The 19,675-nt window shown below is 44.3% G+C and overlaps 1 protein-coding gene across 1 annotated transcript in view; it reads right to left on the minus strand.

Moving 5' to 3' along the window:
- Positions 1 to 19,675, minus strand: part of CLIP1 (CAP-Gly domain containing linker protein 1) — a 73,889-nt gene that overhangs the window by 43,878 nt on the left and 10,336 nt on the right. Inside the window, exons 3-10 of the mRNA XM_056859767.1 lie at positions 19,023 to 19,147; positions 17,613 to 17,826; positions 13,053 to 13,250; positions 12,514 to 12,617; positions 10,257 to 10,317; positions 7,982 to 8,014; positions 4,219 to 4,323; positions 64 to 1,008 (exon numbers count right to left, since the gene is read on the minus strand). Coding sequence (XP_056715745.1) covers positions 64 to 1,008; positions 4,219 to 4,323; positions 7,982 to 8,014; positions 10,257 to 10,317; positions 12,514 to 12,617; positions 13,053 to 13,250; positions 17,613 to 17,826; positions 19,023 to 19,147 — 1,785 coding nt within the window. The remainder of the gene's footprint in view (positions 1 to 63; positions 1,009 to 4,218; positions 4,324 to 7,981; positions 8,015 to 10,256; positions 10,318 to 12,513; positions 12,618 to 13,052; positions 13,251 to 17,612; positions 17,827 to 19,022; positions 19,148 to 19,675) is intronic.

Raw genomic sequence — 19,675 nt, forward strand, 5'->3', positions numbered from 1 at the left:
ATATCAAATTAAAGTTAATAAAAAAATGAAAAAGCAAATTAATGGATGAATGTCATTACAAACCTGGCTACTTTCATTATTCCGTTCATTCTCTAAATTCTGAATCTTTTTCTCAGCTGCCTTGAGCTCCCGGCTAAGTTTCTCCAGCTCCAGTTTACCTTCTGAACCAGCCTTCCGAAGGGCATCCAGTTCCGAGAGCTCTGCTTCCACAGCTTTCACCTTTGCTTTGAATTCATCCATAGCCCGGGCTTGTTCATTGCACTTGGCCTGGAAACCCTCCAGCTCCTTTACCTTTATTTCGGCTTCCTGCAGCTTGTTCAGCGTGTCTTCTATTTCCACCAGATGTTGATCTTCGGCACTTTCCAGTTTGGTCTTCAGGGTCTCCAAGCTCCTCTCCTTCTCCTCGGCGGCTTCCAGCAGCTTCAGTTTCAGAGCTTCCATCTCCTTCTGGTGATGCGACCTCTCGTCTTCTTGTTTCAGTTTCAGGCTTGACATTTCGTTCTGGTGCTCCGCTCTCATCTTCTCAATCTGGGTCTTGAGCTCAGCAAATTCAGCCATCTGAGCCCCCGCCCCCTTGCTGAAAGAGGTCTTCAGCTCTTCCATGGCTTGCTGGTGGGAAGCCATCACAGACTGTAGCTTGGCTTTCCACTGATCGATCACCTCCAAGTTCTCCTTGTGGGCAGTATCCAACTTTGCTCTCAGTGACTCGCTCTCCTTCGCCATTTTCTCATTTGATGCCAGCAAGGTTTTGATTTCCTTCCGATAAGATTCTTCACTGATCTCTAGCTTCTCTTTCAGAGACTTCATCTCACCTTCATGTTCCTTGCTTAGCAATGCCATCTTTTCTTGCAGAGCGCTGATTTCTTGCAACAGGGAGAGAGATGTGTCCACGTTACTGACGGGCTTACAGGACTCTAATTTGGCCCGCAGTTCCATTACTTCTTGCGCTCTCAGCACCAGGTCTCTTTCCAGTTCCATGATCCGAGATTTTTCAGATACAGTGGCCACCTATGATCAACAGCATTTAAAAAAGAGAGGGAAATATCACTATAATAACATATTGCACTTTAAAAACTTGGAAGGATAGGTTGGACACCATTTCAGATGCAGCAATATAAGTTTTCTAGTACTTCATCAGCAGGCTTCTGGAAATCTAGGGCTCAAGTTTTACTGAGACTGCTAATGGAACACACTAACGGCTAGATTAAAAGTGACTGAATAAGCATCTGGAACAACGCAATAACCTTCATTTAATTAAAAAGAAGTATTTGCTTGTTTTTAAACAAAGCAACAATCCTTACATGTTTATCAAATAAGTTGTAGCTCTAGCTGAAGAGAAGTTATTTGGCTAAAGTTAGTGAGAAGACGGACAGGTGGTTAAGCAATAAGCTTAAAACTGCAGCTTGCCTGTGTTGTCAAGAGTTTAGCACAGGGGTGGGGAACGTCAGGCCCGGGGGCCGTATAAGGCCCACGTAATCATTTGGTCTGGCCCTTTATGGGTCCTGGCAGATCTCTAGCTCAGAAAGATGCTTCCCTGCCTGAATTTCTTGGGCCCAGCTGGGGACGGCAAAGCTCAAAAGCGAGCCGCTCTATGTGGCAGGCACTTGGAGCCGTCTCCGGTCGTGCCCCTTGGCTAAATGTTTGACCAAATATAGCAGGCTAATTTTTAAGTTGATAATTTTGTATGGCCCGCGAATGATGTTATAAATACCCAAATGGCCCTTGGCAGAAAAAAGGTTCCCCACCCCTGGCAGAACACCTCTAAGAACCACTGTTTTTTAAAGTGAACGCTAACAACTGGGAACAGCTAAAGATAGCTATTTTTTTACAGACTTCATCTTTGGAGTACAATCTTTTATATTTCACAGCATATATAGACTCAACGTTTTCAAACCAAAGACAGGTTTTGTTGATTGGGCCTGGAGGCAGACCAGACCCCTCATAAGTTCCTGGGGTGCCCTTTGCCTTCCAGAAATTGCCATTTTCCTCTACAATTTTAGGTAAACATGTAAAACATTCTCAGGTGAACACCAAACAAAAATTTCAGGTGCACAGTGGGCTTCTTAGAGGAGATCTGTGAAACCCTTACATTGATGGAGCTTTTAATTCAACCCAATATAGGAGCTGCATGAACCAATATGCCATAAAACGTAGAGGCATTTCTGCAATTTTCTATGGTTCTAAGATCTAGACCAGAGTTGATTTGTGAACAATAGCTTGAATAAATGAAAAATGTTACCAGAAGGCCACCTCTCTATCCAAGCAGAACCTAATATGCTCCAGAGAATAACTTGTAACTATGTATTGAGGAGAACCCAGATGTTAAGTAAACCATTTACTCAATGTCAGTACATAAAAGTCATTAGGAAGGTTACCTCCATGGGGGGGGGGAAGCTAACAGCTGTGCAGATGCTTCATTCTAATTGAACACATGAAGCTGCTTTATACTGAAACAGACCCTTGGGTCCATCAAAGTCAGTATTGTCTACTCAGACTGGCAGTGGTTCTCCAGGGTCTCAGGCAGAGGTCTTTCATATCACCTATTTGCCTAGTTCCTTTAACTGGAGATGCCGAGGATTGAACCTGGGACCTTCTGCATGCCAAATAGATGCTCTACCACTGAGCCACGGCCCCTCCCCAAATTCCACACTGGAAGTTGGCTCCTGGCTTTGAGATCACAACTGAGACCTGAGAACTTCACTCCATGTCAAGCTCATTTCTTTAAATCCACAGCAGTGCATCTCTTCCCCTTGTCCTCATCAGGAAAGATTCATAGAAAATAATTTTGTCAGAGCCAGGACGCCATATACTGTTCCTGAGAATGTGTGTGTGTAAAGTGCTGTCAAGTCGCAGCCAACTTATGGCGACCCCTTATGGGGTTTTCAAGGCAAGAGACTAACAGAGGTCACTTGCCAGTGCCTTCCTCTGTATAGCAACCCTGGACTTCCTTGGTGGTCTCCCATCCAAATACTAACCAGGGCTGACCCTGCTTAGCTTCTGACATACTGCTACAAAAATCCCAGAATTAGTTAGCTAATTCTCTTCCTCATAAAACTCTAGGTTAACAGACAAAAAAAAAAGATATTTTGAGTCCCTGTAAACTAAACCACTATCTAAACCTCATCCTTACATGTGCTCCCTCTCCTTACCCTTCTGCACTGTTTCTCTTCCGCACTCTTCATTTGGAAGGAAAAAGATCAATGTTAATCCAAAGAATTACATATTGCAAAATAAAGTTGACTGGATCACCTACACTTCAGAAGAGGGGTCAAGACTTTGACATTTCTTATTCTAGGGCCTGGGCATTGGATCAGTAGGCGCTGACTCAAAATTAAACCGTTCTGTTCCAAAGCAAAATATTACAAAAAGTTATATTGTGTCTAAAAAAGAGTGCAAAAGAGGACTGCTGAGGTGACTGCCTGGGGAAAAGAATTTTTTTTCATACTCTGGAAAGCCTGAAATTATCTAGATGTAGGGAAAGCAATGCGGACCCAACGGCTGCTCTATATACACTGACATCAAGTGAAAGGTGTATTTGTTTGTGGACAGGTTTGCTAGAAACCTGTCAGGATTTAGGTCGCTGCAGTCGTGTTCTGCTATTGAACAAGGCCAAGAGGAGCAGCCCCTGGCAAACTGTTCATCAGTGCTTAATGAAAGGAGAGCAAGATGAATGTGCTCTATTAATGTGAGCCCTGGAGAAGCCTTGTGAAAACCTCAATAACAAGTAGTCATAAAAGTACTTGAACTACCCAATCATTACTGAAATCTTTCCTTAGAATGTGGATGACTGACAGAAGAACCGCTACCAACCTGAACTGGAACACCAACACTTGTCTTCAACACGCCATTATTTTAGAATCAGTTGAAAAGCAATAAATAAACAAGGAAAAGCCCTTAATAGTCCAATGAATGCAGGCATATGGAATTGGGGTGTCCCTGGTTTCTTCAAATGAGTTGTAGATTATTCGCTACCCTATTTTCCTACCCCAAGTACCTTACCTGGACTCTGCTGTAGACAAAAAGAACTATTTTAAAGTCAAAAGGTTAAAATTAATGAGCGGTTTAACTGGGCCCGATATCACTGTACTTCTCTTTAGCGGTGTAATGGCGGCAGAAGACAGGACCACCGGTTCTCTTTCCCCAGACCACTCCAGCATCAGGAACCGTCCCCATCCCGAAAATACAGGTCTTGTTCATTTAAACAGCAAAATCCATTACCCTAGTGTCTTCTAACTCCCTCTGGAGTTTGTCAGCTTTGGTCTTTTCAAAGAGCAGGCTCTGTTCAAGCTCCTTAATGCGGGCATGCTCCAGTTTGGTCTGCGTCTGTTAGTAAAAAGGGAAAGGAAGAGAACACAACAGTGCCACCATCACATGCCAGCACAAGAGGAAAAAAGAGCTCCATGCAGGCTGGGCCGCCAGGCGTCTTCTCCCAGCGATGAGCAGCAAAGATGCATAATGGTAAAACACAAAAAAAGAAAACCAACAGAGGGGATGCTGCGGATGAGAGAGACGGACTTGGAAGCGGAATACATGGCTGATAAACTGAGAGAAGAATGACACGGACAAGGGAGCGTGGACCAAAAACACACACAAAAAAACAGTGACCAGGTAGACATGCAGCAAAAAGTTATTGACAATTATCAGCACAAATTAGAATAGTTAGTGCTTCGTAAGATGCTATTCTGTCCTTCGACCTCCTTGTAGCAAATACTGAGCCCTTGCAAGTATCAGACTCCTGGTGGTTTATCGTGGCTGGATTTTCAAAAAGAGGCCTGTGGCAGCAGGAGCAGGCCAGCTCACTCGGTCTGCCTGTTTTCAGGCTTTTCGTTCTCTTTCACTGGTTGTGGTTACCCGTTTCAGTTATTAAATCAAGAGGAAAACTGCTATGCCACCAAAACAGGAAAAACAGATACTGAAAACATCACTGTCACCTAGTAAAAAGTTTATCTGGGGTTTCTCAACGACATCTTAGTGGACGTTCACAGGACGCTCCATACTGTCTGCTAGAAATTGTTCAAATGAAGAGAAGAACATGGGGAGGGAAACACCCCACACACAGACGGTTGAAGATTTCTTTGGGCAAGGACATCGCATAAGAGGATTTGGACAGTTTGTCACATTCAGAGGCACAAGCACACTGAACACAGCTTCACAGTGATGCTTCTGAACCATGATTGTACGTCGAGTTTTCTAAACTGTCAGAACAGTTGCTCTGGAACGTATCTCAGTTTCTAGATCACTAAACCACAATCAGATTTCCTGGACAGCCATATAGAGAAATGAGTAAGGGGCGGTGGGCCAGTTCCTCAATACCCACCCACGAAGTGTCAGGAAAACTGGTTGCTGACGTCTTGCTATATAGTCAGGGGCAACTGATTCTGTTGCAGGCACCCACTTTCTTGGTCTGGCAAATGTGGGGCCAGGAGACATTCCTTGGGAGGTCATGTTTGGCCCAGGCCTCTCCTGCTGCTGACTCATAGGCACAAGCACTGAAGTTTAAAATCTCAATGACATCACATGGAATTAACATCCTCACAATGTGTTTAGGACTGGAATGCAAGAAACACTCCCAGAGCCTGCCAAGAAAGACTGGCATTGAAGACAGATGATGAAAGTGTTTAGCAGTTATTCGCTTTGTGACTAGACCCCATTCTGAGGGAGACACCTCCAGAATTCGTTACTGGGTGCAACCTGAACAGGCTGGCAGAGTTTTGCCCTCTCCTGAAGGGGTGGCAGCAAGAGAAACCTCTTCCACAAAATCTCTGTTCCCTGCAAGCAACTACACACTCTTTTCAGAAGCAGAGTTGATCTGAGGATGCCTGACAATCAATCACTTCAGCCAAATGGCAACTGCCGAGAGGAAGTTGACAGAGACAGATGTATTTCATTATAAGAATCTATTTGTCCAAGATGTGGGGAAAAACAAGTTCACACAACCATTTATAGTATACCGAATGGAAAGTGTGACTTAGCCCCCGTCTATTTAAAGTACACCTCAAAGATGGGCTGACACCCATCAGGAAGGAACTCCCATCATTACAAACGATTGCCAATATCTCCTGAAAGAGAATTTCCTTGTACAATGAGAAACTCTGGCTTAGAGGCAAGTCAACTAGGAAAGAGTTCTTTAGGAGGGGTGCAACACAGAGAAGGGGAACAGGATGAATGGGACCCCCAAGGATGTATTTGATTGGTTCTTGCTTTTTTTCCAGAGTTGCACGACGAAAATGAAAGAGACTTGCAGACCCTGAAAGTGCCCTAGGAAACACAGATGCAGATATTTGCTATCTTTGATGATAAACACTAACTTCAGCTAAAAACAGAGCCAGCCCCTGTCTCCACCTGGTTTGTTAGAATCAAGTTGCCAGCTACCGGGAATGGAAGAAATGACTCCGTCTCTCAGTGGTTTTCTTTTGCTCACATGGTATTATGTTTCTCTCAGCTAGCTATCTCAAAACTGTTATTAATATTCATATTTAGGATGGAAAAGAGTTTCATACCCAAGCAAGAGTTGTACAGAACTTCTGTTTTCTCCAATGACTGCTTCAAGAACTAATCCTCCCCCAGTTTTTATATCAGGATTACCATTTTGCTATTAGCTAGACTGGCAGCAGCTTCCCTTTGTATCTCAGTATTCTCCAAATTATGATGGGAATTTGTAGGAAAGAAAAATCTTAAGTTACCTACCCTAGACTTGCAAAACATTTAAGTGACAAGCCAAGATGAAGCTGTTACCATATATTTAAGACGGTCTCTTCTGCTCCACAGGTGTCTCTTCACTACCAACAGTTTCCACCAGTATTTACGTTCGCTCGTTTGGGTTCTCAAGTTCTACATCTTTATGTCTAGAGAATGCTGCCAACTTTTGTTAAGGAGAAAGGGAGGCCCAGCATATAAAGATACAGGTGAATGAGAGTCCAGGAGACAAAAAAGGAGACAGGTCACATGCAGATTTCATTCCAATGTACCATGCGCCTGATTGGGAAGAACAGAGAAGCCCCAGATCATGGCAAGGGCTCTGCAAAAATAACATCCAAGAATGCACAGAAGGAACCAAGCTTCAGGATTCAGAATTCTATTTTGCCCGGGTACAGGACAAAAGGAGGTAGCCTGTTTTTTCCTAGAAATCTTTTTGAACCTAAATTGACTGCTGAAATTCCAATGACTTTTGTATACTGGAGTGGCAGAAAAGTGTGTGTGTGTGCTTTTTTTTTACCTAGACTGGTAAAAGTCCAACATCTGTAAAAAGGTTCTCTCTAACAAATGAAAGTTGTTCTGCTTACTCTCTAAAATTAGACACAAAACCCAAGGAGGATTACCTTCTGCTATATGTCTCTTTCTCTCATATAGCCTCTTTGTCTTGTCAAACAATGTAGTAAAATACTTTTAATACTTTTAATTGAAGTGGAACTGCCTCCTGAACTGCCAGGCACTGAACAATAGGGGGAGCCCCTGGGTCACAAAGATGAATTTTGCTCCCAGCTGCAATTTAGTTCTGGTGCTTTTCAACAAACCACATTTCACTGCCCCAAGATTAATAGCGTTAAAAATTGCAAAGCTTTGGAATTATGCATACTGAACAAAAACTGGACTGTATAAAGCACCATTTAAAAAAATTCAGAGTGCCTTTCTTGACCTAGAAAAGAGCAAGAGTCCAGTAGCACCTTAAAGACTGGTTAGTTTTTAAGGTGGTACTGGACTCTTGCTCTTTTCTATTGCTAGTGACAGACTAACATGGCTACCCATCAGGATCTTTCTTGACCTAACGGAACTTTGCAAGGTCTCCTCCTCACATATACTATTTCTCAGACTGAGAAGCTGCAAATGCCTTCAAAGCTTCCATGCGCACAAACAGGAAAGTTAACGTCCCAGCAACCGATTATGTCATTAGTGGTTTAAGTAAATTGTCAGCAAATGTTTCATTGGTAACTAATCCGTGTTAAGGTAGGGAACATCTCCACACATTTCGGTGTCCTCTTACATTCTCGGGTTCTTCAGAAATCTGCCTCTTTGGCTATCCGCAAAAATTAAAACAAAGAAGAGTTCATCTGAATGCTCAACACTACAGCTCAAAACACAACCAAGAAGGAGGCAAACAATTCAGGGCATACCAACTTGTCACTGCCCTGTGTGTGGTTTTCCACAGTTACCTTTTTTTCAGAAGTAGAAGAAGAAGTGTTGGTTTTTATATGCTGACTTTCTTTACCACTTAAGGAAGAATCAAACAGGCTCACCTTCCCTTCCCCTCCCCACAACAGACACCCTGTGAGGTAGGTGAGGCTGAGAGAGCTCTAAGAGAGCTGCGACTAGCCCAAGTTCACCCAGCTGGCTTCATGTGGAGGAGTGGGGAAACAAATCCAGTTCACCAGATTAGCCTCCGTTGCTCATGTGAAGGAGTGGGGAATCAAACCCGGTTCTCCAGATCAGAGTCCCCCACTCCAAACCACTACACCACGCTGGTCGTTCGCCCTCCCCCTGACCTCACAACATGCTCCCTGAGAGCTGCCAGAAATTAGGAGGCTCTGCAGAGCACTGTGGGAAGCCTTCTCCTTTGGTGTCACCCTGAATCACAGTGAAGGAGGTGGGCTGGCTGGTCACTTGGCCCCTCTGGTGGGAAGCCAGTCAGGAACGGAGGAGACTTAAGCACTGATTTTTGTCCACATGCTTATAATGTTCATCTAGGCACCCTGTGGCATTAAGTGGCACCATGACAAATTGATTTGAATGCAAATGTATGTGGGTGGTGTGCCTACACATGTGAGGAAACAGTGTTGGTTACCTGTAACTGTTGTTCATTGAGCAGTCCTTTGCGCAGGCACACACGGCTTCACATGCGGCTAGCCTGCGCATGCGCAGTTCCCATGTGTGACTGCACAGAGGCCACGAAGATGAACAGGGTCTGGCTTGGACAATCTTTTAGTAAAAACCTGAAAATAAAATGAGCAGTTGCATGAAAGGTCCTTGATACAGGCCTTACGTATTAAGGCTGACGTGCCTTCGGTCAATCTAATTGCTAATTCTCCTCGAAATGCGTGCTGAACCACAGCACCTGGGTCACCCAGGATCACGCTGTGAGCTATGATGAGGGGAAAACAGTGATGTCATCTGTGAGGGCAGCAAGATTGGGAAACTCATGCGATTCCACCCATTACCAAACTTAAGCCCTTAAAAAAAAATCCCCTCTATACTGATAAAACAAAAACACACAATCTGAAAAGGTAAACGAATGGTCCATGAAGTGTCCAGATAAAACGGATGGAATACGAAAGTAAAACAGAACTAAAAGATGACATTAACATGAAACAGATAACGCAAATGGCTAGTGGTTCCAGGCCAGCCTAAAATTATTTGTAGTTTTTTTGCAATTCATTTTGGAAATGAATATATTGCACACAACACTGGGATAAAAGCATTTACCTAAACATTCTGTTTTTAGAGTAAACCAGAACATGTTAAACACATTTCATAACAGCCAGAGATCTACAAAACTGGCAGTGTTCACACAGGGTTTCACCGCCTAATCCTAACCCGCAAGTCAACACAGGCCTAACTGAGCCCAGAATGACATTTGTTTTTGGGCTTCCTAGAGGCCACCGGTTGGCCACTGTGTGAACAGACTGCTGGACTTGATGGGCCTGGGTCTGATCCAGCATGGTTTTTCTTATGTTCTTATGAGTGGGGCATTAGCAAAAAAACCAAGATGATGCTCAGCATATGCATTTGATAAGTAAAGGACACTTAAGCCAAGGTTTAAACATAATCCATTCTTGGGAAAAAGGACTATGTTTAGTATAAATGATGATCTATGCTAATTGGCAGGGCTTGACTGTTCTTGACCGGCAGTAGAACAAGCCTGACATGTCTTCCGTATCAATTTCAGCAGGGATATAGCTATACACTGCAAGTTTCATAACTTCAGCATTGGATTTCTAGTTGGCAGCTTTAATGAATACTTTGGGAATGCTTTGGCAAAGCATTATGTAGAACAGTAAAAAGAAAGGAATTAGAAACACGAGAACTAAGGAACTTCTAAAAGACATGAACAGAGAATCTGAAGAAACGTCTCCAATTCTGTGTCACAGAGAATTGGACAGTATTCCAGAAAATGAGACCCCAGCATTGGCTCTTGCTAGGTACATTGCTGAACTGTCACCACAGTCTAAATCCTGTATTTTTATTCATTTAGGATTAGCTGCTAGAATGACTTGCCTTTCAGCCTATTACCAAGAAAGCCAACAGAGTTGGCGGTATTTTACCTCTAAGTCGCCTTTGGTAATGGATTCTTCTTCTACCCGGAACTGGAGGTCTTCAACCTTCCTATGAGTGAAAAGGAAAACAATAAAGAGGGTTGGGCCTGCCCAGCTGCAAAACAGCACCAAAGCCACATCTTTGATTAGCTAAGAGAGGTACCAGATGCCAGAAATTGCAGGATTCGAATTGGGGATTTTATTTCCTTACTTCATTTATACCCCACCTTTCTCCCCAACAGGGACCCAAAGCAGCTTACAACGCTTCTCCATTTTATCCTCACAACAACCCTGTGTGGTAGGTCTGGTAGAGAGTCTGTAACTGGCCCAAGGTTACCCCAGCAAGCTTCCATGGCAGAGTGAGGTCCCAGGATCTCCAAGATCCCAGGCTAACGCTCCGTCCACTGCACCCTACGGGCTCTCTCCATTTAGTGGAACGTGCATTGGCTCCTTGTTCCCTGCACCAATGCTCAGAGGAGGAAACTGCAGGAAAGTTCTGCTGGGACATTCTCACAATCCATAACCCTCCCAGCCCAAAGAGTGACACTCACTAGGGAGCTAATATGGCCCCGCTGTTCAGTCCAAAGCATTTTACCTTTATTCTCAGCCTGTCATTGAGTAACCCTGCCTTACCCCACACTGCTGGTCTTAGGTACATCTGTTGCCTGACTTGACTTCAGCCTGCCTAGCCAAGCTTTTTGGCCTGCCTAGCCAAGCTGCTTGACACCAGACTGCTCATCTGGAAGAGAGGGTTTGGACCCCTAAGGAGAGGATCCCGAGACTACAGGGGGCACACCAGCATGGCTTAGTAGCTTAAAGTGCCAGACCAGGACATCAGGAGAACCAGGTTTAAATCTCTACTCAGCCATGAAGCTCACAGGGTGATCTTGCAGTAGAAAAGAGTAGGAATCCAGTGGCACCTTAAAGACTAGCAAAAATTCTGGCAGGGTAGGAGCTTTCGTGAGCCACAGCTCACTATGGCTCACAAAAGCTCATACCTTGTCAGAAATTTTGTTAAGTCTTTAAGGTGCCACTGGACTCCTACTCCTTTCTACTGCTAGTGACAGACTAACACGGAGACCCGTCGTGATCTATCTCCACTGGTGATCTTAGGGTCAGTCACTCTTTTCAACCTAACTTAACTCGCAGGGTTGTTGTGAGAATTAAGTGGGAGGGAAGGAGAAAGTGAGAGATGTATACCAAGTGCGGGCTAATACCCCAACAAGAGAATCAGGGCCCTGCAAGCACCCAGAACTCTTTCCTTCCCCCACCCAACAGACCACAACCGGAAAGCTTGGCCTGCACATGTGGATCCTGTGTGCTGCTGTAAGTGTCACAGAGAAGCTGGGACATTTTCCAAGGAGAAGGATCTTAGGATAAACAACTTCTGAACGAGACCTATCACAGCAACGACACTTGTAAGGGCAGAAAAGCTATGTTTTCCAGACGGGCTCCATTTAAGTCTGCATTGCTCAGTGGTTTGACTCCACAGGGTTCCCCCCACCATTTCTAGGCTATTAGTAACAAGTTACAGTTCACTTGGAAGCAGGAGAAATACTAGACGACCAAAACAGTGAGCATTTCTTGATCTGCGTCATGCCAGTTCAGTTCACAGGCACTGGCCAAGTGCAGCTGTACTGTTAGGTTGCTTAGCGACCTACTCAAGGTTGAGCTCAAGGCCAACCAGGGACAGAGTTAAAATCATCCCCAAAATGGAATTTCAGTGCCAAACGCTCAATTGCTATGTAAATCCTCCACTTCTGGACTGTCCGCTAAAACTTTCTGAACATTAAGACACTGACAGAGCAGTTTTTAAATGTGCAAAATTATTTCCCAGCTTTGCGTTCGTCCCAAAGTAGATTCTACAGATATTCCCCTTTTTACAAAGGCAAGGAACTGAGACAGTATCAGGGTACAGGAGAGACTTAATATGGCTTCCCAGCTATGCCCTCTGCTCAATGAATCCTGGGAAATACAAGCTTTAAGGAGGGCATGAGATAGATTTATTAGTGCCCACACAAAACTACAAATGCCAAGGTGGGGGAGGTCATGATAAGTAAAGCAGAGTGAAAACCAGAGTAAGATTCCCAGGGCCATAACAGCAGAGAGGGGTTTTGAACCTAACCACCCCGGTTCTTATTCTTACTCCTCAAATACTTCTGATTTGCTCAACATCACTTGATGAGTAAAAACATTTCTCCCCCCCCCCCGAAAGACCAACACGTGCCATTCTGCAGTCCTTCCCAGCAACCCCAGCTTAGCATACCTTCTTTCCTCCTCCAACTGGTTAAGCAGTTCTACTTTTTCTCTATCAGCAGCTTCAACCAAGGCCCGCAATTGGTCCATCTTTGCTTCCATTTCCAGTACACGCTGGTGAAAAAAGTACGTATAATTAGTTAATCAGTGCATGTACTAATAATACATTTGATAAAAGCTATATATGTGACATCCTGTTTCAAGAAAAAACCAAACTGGCTTAGTTCTAATTTACAAAAAGAATCCCAATCATGGGCCTGGAATTTGCTTGCAAGTGTGAAGGCGTGTCTTGAAACTGAGTTAATGTAGTGCTGGTACCTCTCAGCTGAAGAATTTTTGGCCAAGGACAGAAAGTGTTACAGGTTGGACAGTAAAGAATAACAAAACCACTTAATATGCCAGCTTCATTTTTAAAAAGTCAATAGTTCTGTTATCTCTTGCTAATGATGATGAGGCAGAACTACCTCCCAATCTTTATCAAGGCAATCTTTACTTAGTCCAAGCAAGTACTGCTTTCTGCAATCACAGTTTCAATCGTCAGTGACTTACCTGATCATGCCCATCTCGTGCCAACGCCAGCTGCTGTTCTATCTCCCCAACGTGACTGGTAGCCTTGGCAACCTCGGCTCTCTCCAGGTCCCTCTCGGCCAGGAGCTGCTCTATGTGCTGCTGCTTCTCTTTCAACGCCTCCTGCAGAGCGGTGGTGCCCGAAATCTTTCTTGCGTACCGTGAAGATGTTTCTGTCAACTTCAAGGGTGAGACAGACATTTTCAGAGCCCAGCTCAACATCAGAACTGTGACGTATGCTTTAATTCTGCATACGCTACCAGTCTCTTTAACTATGATGTAAGAACCAGAGAAGCTTTGATTTTGCTGACGTCCACTAACTGATTTTGTAATGTGGGACAGATATTCCATGAGAACTTACTCATTACTGATGTTATTTTAGCCCCCCTAGGATTCAGCCAGCTGCATGTGCTTTGCACAAGTCCACCATAACACAAACTGACCCCACCTCATTTGCCAGGGAAGACATTAGGCACTCTTGCCTCTTTAAACGGGTGGACAAGTTAAGCAGCAGTTCAAAGTGCCTGTCTGCATAGAACAGAGGTGTTGAACTCATTTGTTACAAGGGCCAGATATGGCATAAATGTCACTTGGTCGGGCAGGGCCATGCCTCGCCAGCCCAGATCAGGGGTGGGGGTGGCTGCCTCGGCTGGCAAGGCTGCAGGGGGCTCACCAGCCCAGACCAGGACTTGGGGTGGTGGCTGCCTCAGCTGGCTCATGGGCCGGATAAGAGCTCTCAAGGGAACAGATCCATCCTGCAGGCCATATATTTGTCACCCCTGGCATAGATGTTTTTCTGGCTTTTGTCTTATGCTTGTATAGCTTGTAACCTGAAGCACAGCAAGCAGGAAAAAGGAACTCTTGATGAAGCTCAGCGACTTCTGTGCCATTGTTGATGACCTCCTTGTAAAGTCCAAAATTCCCAACTGTTGTGTAGAATTGGAAAGGCTGGAGGTAGGAAGTGGAGTGGGCAGCAGAGAAGAGGAAATCCAGGCTAGGGCTCGCATAGGCACCTTCCAGCCAGAGGGTCATGCCGGCACTGAATAAGTGCATCTTGAACAAGGGGAAACGCAGAGCGGAAACACTCTTAGGGTTACTTTACGTAGGATGCATTTTAGGGTGCACACCTGAGATGTTCTAAGTGGACACATAAAAACAACCATGTGAAAGCAATGTGCACATCAAAAAGGTAAAGTGGTCAGGGAGCCAGGCTGGGCTGCCACTCCCTATTGAGTGCGCGCTGCAGCAACCAGAGGTTTGCCTCTGCATAATGGATGATACGGCTCTTGATTATCTCTTCCAACACCACTTGGTATCACATTGGGCTCTGCCAAAGCACAACAAACAAGCACAACGTGAGTGTGCTGTGTTAACATTAGCATAGTGAGTGGCAACAAATGTGGACACACAACTTGGGCAGCCTTGTGGGGTAACAGGACGACCAGGCAAGGAGTGGGAAAGAAGATGATCCACGGAGTACCACACAGAGATGGTGGGGAACTACTACAGCTGCCTGTTCCCTTTGAACAGGAAAGGGTTTGGCACAACATACAGTTTGCTCCATGCAGACAATAGGAAGAATTTTCTAACAGTCAGAGCGGTTCCTCAGTGGAACAGGCTTCCTTGGGAGATGGTGAGCTCTCCTTCCCTGGAAGTTTTTAAGCAGAGGCTAGATGGCCATCTGTCAGCAATGCTGATTCTATGACCTTAAGCAGATGATGAGAGGGAGGGCATCTTGGCCATCTTCTGGGCATGGAGTAGGGGTCACTGGGGGTGTAGGGGGAGGTAGTTGTGAATCTCCTGCATTGTGCAGGGGGTTGGACTAGATGACCCTGGTGGTCCCTTTCAATTCTATGATTCTAATATGGGAAGGGGAAGCAGTCAGCCACTCAGTCTCGAGAAAAGACTGGCAAAGGTGGTACTTGCCATTCTTAGCCAATTAAAAGTTCAAGAAAGGAAGTGAACGTACCTGTTCAGCAAGGCCATTAATATGGCAATCAGCAAACAGAAGGTAGGAAACAGATGGGTTCAAAAGGAAACAAAGGGCTGGCCTCAATCCAAGGTGGGAGCCCCAAATGCAGATTGGCTTGTTAAGCTGCTAAGGATTCTTTTGCATGAGCGCTGACTAAATGCGAGAAAACACCCTTCTGTTACGCCAGAGAAGTTGCTCACTTAGCCGGACAACCTGGGATCACATGCAGCAAAAAGCAGGACGCCAACAGCCTTACTAGAAATTTGAGGGAATGTTACGTTGACCAATAGACTGAACTCCCCCCACTGTTGTGTGTTCATTTTGAAATGCTTGATAGAAATCAAAACTGAACTGCTCAAAGGAACTCAGGAGGGAAAGCCTGATCCTGAGTCAGACTACTGATCTATTACAGGATCAGTGCTGTCCATGATGACTGGCAGAGGCTCTCAGGTAAAGGTCTTTTTTCATATCATACAGGTCTTTTCTATATCAACTACTACACAATTCTTTTAATGGGAGATGCCTGGGATTGAACCTGGGATCTTCTGCATACAAAGCAGGTGCTCTACCACTGACCCACTGCTACTCTCCCTTGGTGGCTGGTCAGTTGCCCCTGCTTAATGGACATGGAGATGGTGGATTCCACCACCTCAGATCCCAATGGACAGATGCACATTTCTTCTTCCTCACTTCCCCACTCCTTAGCAGGGGGAGGCCAACTGCTGAAGCGAGTAATTCTTTACAAATATACAAAGCTCTCCTTTTTATTAAAGAGCTCGACCTTTTTTTTGCCATGCTTATTTAGCTATTTATTTTTTTATTTTTTTATTTCTAGCCCGCCCTCCCCCGGCGAAGTCGGGCTCAGGGCGGGTTACAACATCAAAATTTCCAATATACATCAAAATTTCCAATAAAATATATAAAACCATAAAACCACAGAACAACCCGATTAATTTAAAAGATGGTCGCCGTATATAAGTGCATACTGTAGCAGGTAAGGGCAACCATAGTATGTAATCAGTTCGGCTATCCACCCTCAAATAGGTCATAAACTGAGGGTGGGGAGTAGGAAGGCCAGCACAGATCTTACTTAATCTCACCTGCGGCCGTCCTCAACCATAGACCTGGGGGAACAGCATTGTCTTACAGGCCCTGTGGAACTCCTTCAGGTCCCGCAGGGCCCTGATGTTATTCGGCAGAGCATTCCACCAGGCCGGGGCCAGGACCGAAAAGGCCCTGGCCCTGGTCGAGGACAGCCGCACATTTCTCGGGCCGGGGACCACCAACAGATTATTATCAGGAGAGTGTAATGCTCTTCGGGGGGTATACCAGGAGAGGCGGTCCCGAAGATATGAGAGTCCCAGACCGTGTAAGGCTTTGTGCGGAGTGCTCATACTGGTAATGGTTTCTCTCTGTCTGCAATGCTCTTTATTTTATAACCTTGTTAGCAAGTCTTGTGCATGCACTCGGGCATAATAACCAGCATAATGCAGTCAACAGGTGTTGCACTTCAATAAGGGAGAGCCGAGTACAACTATTTTATCAGTCACAAAGCTCACTTAGGTCAGCTAGACCTCACTGTCTTGCTCAACAGGGTTGTGGTGGTAGTCATGAGAAGTAAGCTCCAACTATGATATCTGATCTTCAGCAGACTCATATTACCAAACAATCACCTGTTAAAAATAATAATATGGTCACAAGCAATGCAGTTTTTGTTTTTTTGTAAAGCTTTGAAATTCCCTGGAATGCTTGGATTAATCCAGAATTATTTCTCATGATTTATAAGGAAGAATTGCAAGTTTCTATTTGCTGCAGGTGACCCAAGATTGGGGTACTGAATTTAAATGTTAGTAGTACGGTTAAGCATTTGATCTACAGTAATAGGATGTTTAAATTATCGCTCACTTTACAAGATCTTATTAAGAGGATATGGTTAACTTGGAGCCAAAGAAAGAGGCCTTGTCACCAGAAACACACATTTTATTTACTTAGTCAAATTTCTGTACCACTCATAACTGTAAAAAAATTGAAACTTTTCAGTTTGGCAAATGTATTGGCCATTTATGTCCAAAAACAAAAAAGCTACTCTTGACAAAGCCAATGCTCAGATGAGTGCAAATACAAAAAGATTAATTCACATCAGGAATTTATCTTGAAACTAATAATTGTCCGAAATCCACACCACAATTTTCAGATGTTACTTGGAAGTAAGCCCTATGGACTCCAGAGGAACCTGCTTACAAGTAGATGCACTGGCAGATAATTCAGAACCCCTGTGCTTTTACAAAGGTATCATATGCCCCTTTCTTATTTAAGTGGCAAGTGTTAGCTTGAGTTAATTGTTAAGTATACAGGCTTTAAAATAAACTCCCTCTTCTATCCTCCAGGGCTAGCTAAGGTTTTTTTCATGCATGCTTTGAGTGCTCCGAAATCAAAACCACCACAGACAATGGGAAATGGATGGTGACCTTCCCATGACCCTCCGTTTTACAGAAGCCAACCACAGGCCATGTGCAGAACCAATCTCTGTTTTGGGGGCCATAAAGCATGCAGTAGGAAAAGAAGCTTACTAGTCCTGTACGGCTTGGCTTGCTGCTTACGGATGAAGCCACGGAACTCAGGGAGCTGAGGGAGGAGGCACTCGGGCTGCGCTTCAGGCTCGAGGGAGTGGCGATGACCTTCCTGACTGCCTTGGCTTTTGCCGGCGTGGTGGACGGGAAGCCGATCTTGGTAACTTTATGGACGGGGGCAAACAAGCCATATTTGGGTTGGCACTGGAAGTACCTTTAAGGACAACAAAACAGAAAACAACCCCACCTAGAGATTAAAATATACTCCTTATATATAGTTTTGTCTAAATTCATTAAACAAATTGTGCATATATATATATATATATATATATACACACACACACACACACACACACACACTTCAGTACTTTGTTTCAAGTCAGTACAGCAGCTTCTTACAATGACACTGCTAAGTCAATAGAAATAACACAGAACACAAGGTGAATTAATAGCTCCAGAACCGTTTCTATAGGCTAACTGTACTGACTGAATTTTTTTATTCCATTCATAGTACAGCCCCTTCAAATGCACCTTACTGATCAAATGTAGCAACACTCAGCAGGGGAGCATGCAAATTAATGTCTCCTAATCTTCACAGCCCACTATATTGTCGAAGGCTTTCACGGTCAGAGTTCATTGGTTCTTGTAGGTTATCCGGGCTGTGTATACCAAGACCAAGACCACGGTTACACAGCCCGGATAACCTACAAGAACCAATTCACAGCCCACTGTCTCCTGAGACAGGAAGGAACTGTTCCTCCACTCTCAGAGGCCCATGAACAGTTCTCCATCACGTTTTTTTTTTAACTGTGGGAGAACCCAATTTGGACTCTGACCATGGCATGAACTCCCACCGGGACATCTGACCGAACTTCAGAACCACCTGGAGCTGTTATCTGCCTCACTGGGGGAAAAGTAATTCTCTTGAGAATTTTGTTCCCACTGCTGAAGGCAATTTTTTGCTGAAATATGTTTGGTGGTCACTTGTACAATGATTTAGTGCACTGTTACCTTAACTGGTTTTGGAGGTTTAGTTAATATATTATATTTCATATATATTTTTAATGGGATTTCCAATAGCATTTATTACCTTTATATCCTCCCTCACTGGTTCATCGTGTTTTTCTCAACCTTTTGGTTATTTGACCTATTTAGTTACGCTGAGTTTTCTTTCCCTTCCCCCCCCCTTCTTAGTTGCCGTCCCACCATGTGGGCTAAAGTTCTCTCCCCACATTCCAACCCCAAGTCCCTGCAATTGCATATAACTTGTAAAAAACAAACAAACAAACAAAAACCCTCACTGGGAGGATCCATTCATAAACTGCCCAGTTTTATGTTGTTTGGCCTGAAACCTCCAAAGCATCCCCTAGACCCCAGGAACTTTGCTTGTCTTGTGGATCATGAGCTCACCTAGTTCCAGCCACAGCTCCATCATTCTTCCCCAGTGGTTCATCTAATTCAACTCCACACCATTCTCCCTTAGCAAAGTCGGTCTCCCCCAGGAAGCGCACGACTCCAGCTTTCGTACCACCAACCTAATTTGGAGGAGCAAGAGCAAATAAGCATCAGTGGATTTCCTAAAATAAAAAGAGCTAAAATTGAAGCAAAAAATACTCTGTGTTATTCAGGTAAGCTAACTCTTGGTTTTTCAGGTCCTTAGTATGGAAGTTAACCAGTCTTTATCTGCCACCGCACTCACCCTACATATCTTCAGTTCCACTGTCAGGAAAAAGGATACGAAGACAAAAATGCAAGATTATGTGGAAGAAAATTAGTATTCTAGGCAATACTATTAACCAAGAAAGCTTTGATCCTTGGGAATGTTTTATATTAATCTTGTTAGCAAAACTGTAATGCCCAGCCATCTCTACGTTTAGGTATGCTTTCAACTTGGAAGAAAGAATGGATTGATGATTTGCGCACTGGGAAAATGAAGATATGCACAGCAGCTGGGCTAAGGAGGATCAGGAGAGAAATAGGTTCTTCATTCCTACCAAATTCATTAGAGAGGCCTTCCCCTCCTCCTTCTCTGACAAAAAATTAAGTGCAAGCTATCATGAACA

The sequence above is a fragment of the Euleptes europaea genome, chromosome 13, assembly GCF_029931775.1.
Source record: "Euleptes europaea isolate rEulEur1 chromosome 13, rEulEur1.hap1, whole genome shotgun sequence".
NCBI lineage: Eukaryota > Metazoa > Chordata > Lepidosauria > Squamata > Sphaerodactylidae > Euleptes > Euleptes europaea.